Below are 5,403 nucleotides of genomic sequence, written 5' to 3'. Positions count from 1 at the left end.
TCTCCAATGAAGTTGAATTCTTTCGACAAAAGAAAGATTGTCGGGGAAGGCTTAGTCTCTCTCCTCTTCAAAAGTGTACAGCAGCCATTTGTTGCTTGGCATATGGTAATGCGGCTGATACGGTTGACGAATACCTCTGACTCGGTTCAAGTACAACTCGGTCATGTTTGGAAAATTTTGTATGGAATAATATATTTATTCGGCGATGAGTACCTAAGAAGACCTACACCGGCTGATTTTCAACGTCTACTTGATGTTAGTGAGCATCATGGATTTCCCATCATAAATTTATTTGGAGATGAGTATCTAAGAAGACCCACTCCAGAAGATCTTCAACGACTACTCGATATTGGAGAGATACGCGGATTTCCCGAGATGATAGGAAGCATTGATTGTATGCATTGGAAGTGGAAGAATTGTCCCACCGCTTGGAAAGGTCAGTTTTCTCGTGGTTCGGGAAAACCCACAATCGTTTTAGAGGCGGTTGCATCATATGATCTATGGATATGATGTCAATGGAAGAGAGTATCATATGACTTACTATCTCACCGACGGTATTTATCCGAAATGGGTAACTTTTATCCAATCAATTTCAATGCCACAAGGGCCGAAAGCGGTTTTATTTGCTCAACACCAAGAAGCTGTCCGAAAAGATGTCGAGCGTGCGTTTGGAGTCTTGCAAGCTCGCTTTGCCATTGTTAAAAATCCGGCACTTTTTTGGGATAAATTAAAGTCAAAATTGGGAAGATTATGAGAGAATCTATCATACTCCATAACATGAGAGTAGAAGACGAACGAGATGGATACACTCTATATAATGTTACAGAGTTCCTACAAGGAGAAGACTCCGGAAGTTCACATGTCGATCTCGAATTTGATACGGGTATGCATACAAATATCGCCAATATTATGGATGCTCGAACTAGAATTCGTGATAAACCAATGCATGAACAACTAAAAGCTGATTTGGTTGAAAATCTGTGGGATAAATTCGGACGTGATGAAGACAACAATTGAGCTCGGATGTTTTTTCAAATTATTCCCGTTTATTTTACTAATCTTTGTTTTAGTGTTTTTTAATTAATATTTAAAATGTTTTCTTTTAATATGTTTTATTTAATAAATAAATTTAATATTTTTTAAATTTTAGTTTAATAATTTTTTTTAAGAACCCCAAATTAAGATCTTTACCGTTGGAGCCAAAAAATTAAGTGTTTCTTAACTACAACCTCTTAACTATCATTAATTATTAAAAAATTATTAAGAGTCCAATTACAACTCTTACGGTTGATCATGCTCTAAGCACGTGGAAGATGAACTTGTCGGTACGTAAAATAATTGTGAGGGCGTGTAAGAGCAGCTCCATTGGGGTGACTAAACCCAAAGTGCTTAACAAAACTGAATAAAAAATAAATCAAAAAGCCCAAATTAAGTCAGTACTGCTCCTAAAATTGGGCTTTTTAGTTTTGGTAGGGAGCCCTGTCGTGGCGCCTTCTCATTGGACCGCCCATCAATGGTCTCTCTCTCCTTCATCGCGACTCGCGAAAAGTCGATTCATTCTCGACTTCTCCGTCTTCTCTCTCTCGAATCTCGGCGACTCTGAAGCGAACCTCGTAGTCTATCTGGGGCCTCGTCGTCTCTGTCCCGAGCCTCGTCGTCTCTCTGTCGAGCCTCGTCGTATCTCTGTCGAGCCTCGTCGTCTCTCTCTCGAAGCAAGCTCGTCTCTCTCTCGAAAATCTCAACTTCTCCGTCTTCTCTCTCTCGAATCTCGGCGACTCTGAAGCGAACCTCGTCGTCTGTCTGGAGCCTCGTCATCTCTATCCCGAGCCTCGTCGTCTCTCTGTCGGGCCTCGTCGTATCTCTGTCGAGCCTCGTCGTCTCTCTCTCGAAGCAAGCTCGTCTCTCTCTCAAAAATCTCGGCGTCTCTGAATCAAATCTCGTCGTCTCTCTCCCGAGTCTCGTCTCTGTCCCGAACCTCGTCGTCTCTCTATCGAACCTCATCGTCTCTCTGTCGAACCTCGTCGTCTCTGTCTCGCACCTCGTCTGGAATCTCGTCTCGGTCTCTTTGTCGGTAAGAAATCATCCGTTTGATTTGATATTTATGTTACTGTTGTCTCGATTTTGGTTTATCTCCCATCCCTTGTCTTTTGTAAAATTAATTTTTTAGATTTTTATGATTGTTTCATAATATTGAGGACGGTGAAATCTGTTAGATTACTAATAGAGTTTTGTTCGACTGTTGAATATATGAAATGATTGTTTCTGGATCTGATATGCTTAATATTTCCTCTGTTTTGTATTAATTAGCGATGGTGGGATTGACTGTTTGTGGAATCGATATGCTTAAGTTCTGACTTCTTTTGTCTTAATAAAATTGGTTAAGGCTCTGTAGTTCACATGATCAGATGAAGCTTTTTTAGTTTTCTGTTGTTGTTTTCGTTCATCTCATTACAGAAAACAAAGTTTTAATTAAACTTGGTTTGTTGGTTGTGCAAGGGTTGAGGATGTGCTTGGAAGAAAGGTATCTGAAGAATCACATCAAAGCTTCTGTTTTTCATTTCACAGTTGAGAAGAGGTAAATTACTTCAAAACTTTTATTGGTTGTTAGATATAGGTGGTTGTTAGTAAATGGAACCCGAGAATTAAATGGTTGTTAGCTTTGATGGTTGTCAGTAAGTGGTTGGGAATTAAATGGTATTTAGTTTTGAAGTGTGTTGTTTGCGTGGTTGTTTTAGTTTTAGGTATAGATATACTAAAAAACATTAACAACAACAACATTAAAACTTCAACAACTTAAAAACGTCCCTTTAAAACTTCAACATTTACAACACATATAAAGCATCCGCGAAAGCTATTAAAAAATTCCATCTACTTTCCTTCTCCAAAGCCATTATGGACCCTTATACTCAACATTGTAGCTTTCAAAACCTGTTAAACAGTCAACAACCAATCACTCAAAACCCTTATCAGCCTGTCCCTCGTGAGCCAACTGTTGAAGTCTCTGCGTCGGATGCCTTTATGTTCGGTTCACAATGGGCCGAAGATGGCAACGAAGATGCAGAGATCTTGTCTGACCGTAAAGAGAGAAGAAAATGGTCACCAACAGAAGATGGGGTGCTGATAAGTGCTTGGCTGAACACCTCGAAAGACCCAGTGGTTGGAAATGAGCAGAAAGCAGTTGCGTTTTGGAAACGCATTGCTGCTTATTTTGCTGCGAGTCCAAAGCTGGATGGCGCGCAAAAGAGAGAGCCAACCCACTATAAAGCGAGATGGATTAAGATTAATGAGGGCGTGTGTAAGTTTGTTGGGTGTTATGAAGCGGCAATGAAGCAGAGATCGAGTGGACAGAACGAGGATGACGTTTTGAAGTTGGCTCACATGATTTTCTTCAATGATCACAAGGCCAAGTTCACACTAGAGCATGCCTGGTTAGAGCTACGCTATGATCAGAAATGGATTGCATCGTCTGCTACCAAGGATAAAGTTCAGTCAAAAAGAAGGAAGTTGGATGACCAGTCATCAACCTCAGTGCCTGTAAGCCACGAAGAGGAAGAAGCCATGGCTCGGCCAGAAAGTGTCAAAGCAGCAAAGGCAAAAGGAAAGAAGCCACTGAGGAAGCAAGCGACTTTGGAAGCGGAAGAGATGGAGAAGATGGAGTTTCAAAGCTTTTGGGAGATTAGGCAGAAAGATTTTGCTTTGAAGGCAACTCTTAACAAACAAAAATTGCTTGAGAGCCTAGTTGCCAAGTCTGAGCCATTAAGTGAACTCGAAATGCAATTAAAAAATAAGCTTATTACTGATCTGTTAGCTTGAGTCTTAAGTTGCAACTCTGTATGTTGTTTCTGTCTTAAGTCTTTAACTTAATTGCATTTGGATGTTTGGATGTTCGAGTCGAGTCTGTATGCTTTACTGTCTCTGTATGATTTATGGTTAATGGATGTTTATGGTTCTGCTTGTTATGTCTCTGTTTTTCATAAATTGAGACTTGTTTTTGCGTGGCTTTGTTAGTTGGGACTCACCACGTTTTGCTTGTGTCTATTGCAGGTGGAGAATAAAGCAAAGACTTAACAACTTCTTGTGACAGAAGGAACCAAGACCGAAGACAACTTGTGACACAATAAGCCAAGACATAAACAACTAGCTGTCACTATTTTTTAATAAATTGTTTTCTATAAGTTGTGAGTCTGTATGTTTTCTATAAGTGTGTGTCGTAAAAACCAGTGGTAAACATATCATTTCTCTTATCCAAGTCTCTCGTTTGGGTTTGTAAAAACAAGTGTCTCATTCTTTCAAACATATCATTTCTGTTTGTTTCTAAGAACAAGTGTATTCCATTTGTCTCCAAAATCTTTTACCATTTCTCCTGTTGTCTTACCATTTCAAAATTTCTTTGGCATTTCTAAATTCAAATTTACATTTCTAAATGGATGCTTCTTCTTCAAATAATTTTTACGACTTTATGGATGAAAAGTTTGATCAAATTTTCGATCAACAATTCGATAATCTCCTCACTCGGGCTGAAAATCGTCAAGAAGCATCAAGATCAAAAAAGAAACGGGCTTACATTGAAAGACAACGAGAACAAGGGCACATAAAGTTATGGAACGACTATTTTAGTGAAGATGCAACGTATCCTTCTCACATGTTTCGACGCCGTTTTAGAATGAACAAGTCGTTGTTCATGCGTATCGTTAATCGACTATCCGCTGAAATCTCATACTTTCAACAGAGAAGAGATGCTACTGGAAGGTTCGGTCTCTCTCCGTTACAAAAGGCAACGGCAGCAATTCGTATGATGGCATATGGTTGCCCAGCTGATGCGGTCGACGAATACCTCCGACTTGGTGAGACTACCGCGCATTTATGCTTAGAACATTTTGTTCAAGGAATCATAAATTTATTTGGAGATGAGTATCTAAGAAGACCCACTCCAGAAGATCTTCAACGACTACTCGATATTGGAGAGCTACGCGGATTTCTCGGGATGATAGGAAGCATTGATTGTATGCATTGAGAGTGGAAGAATTGTCCGACCGCATGAAAAGGACAATATACATGTGGATCAGGAAAGCCAACAATTGTTGTAGAGGTTGTAGCTTCACCAGACCTCTGGATATGGCCCGCGTTTTTCGGACCTCCAAGTACATTAAACGATATCAATGTTCTTGAATGATCACCAGTTTTTGATGATATATTACAAGGTCGAGCTCCGAAAGTTAACTACACTGTCAACGGACACGAGTACCGATTGGCTTACTATCTCACAGATGGTATTTATCCAAAATGGACTACTTTTGTCCAATCTATTCCACTTCCGCAAGGTCCAAAAGCATCTTTATTCGCTACACATCAAGAAGCTGTACGTAAAGATGTCGAGCGAGCTTTTGGGGTCTTGCAAGCTCG

General features: G+C 39.9%; 1 protein-coding gene across 1 annotated transcript in view; it reads left to right on the top strand.

Moving 5' to 3' along the window:
• LOC106329614 (glutathione S-transferase T3-like) overlaps positions 1 to 3,813 on the top strand; it is a 6,851-nt gene extending 3,038 nt beyond the window's left edge. The window contains exon 2 of the mRNA XM_013768303.1: positions 2,940 to 3,813. Within this exon, the coding sequence (XP_013623757.1) occupies positions 2,940 to 3,813 (874 nt within the window). The remainder of the gene's footprint in view (positions 1 to 2,939) is intronic.
• Positions 3,814 to 5,403: the final 1,590 nt, after the last annotated feature.

This window comes from Brassica oleracea, chromosome C3, assembly GCF_000695525.1.
Source record: "Brassica oleracea var. oleracea cultivar TO1000 chromosome C3, BOL, whole genome shotgun sequence".
NCBI classification, from domain to species: domain Eukaryota; kingdom Viridiplantae; phylum Streptophyta; class Magnoliopsida; order Brassicales; family Brassicaceae; genus Brassica; species Brassica oleracea.
The sequence above is the reverse complement of the archived record's forward strand: the minus strand, read 5'-3'. Positions and strand labels throughout refer to the sequence as shown.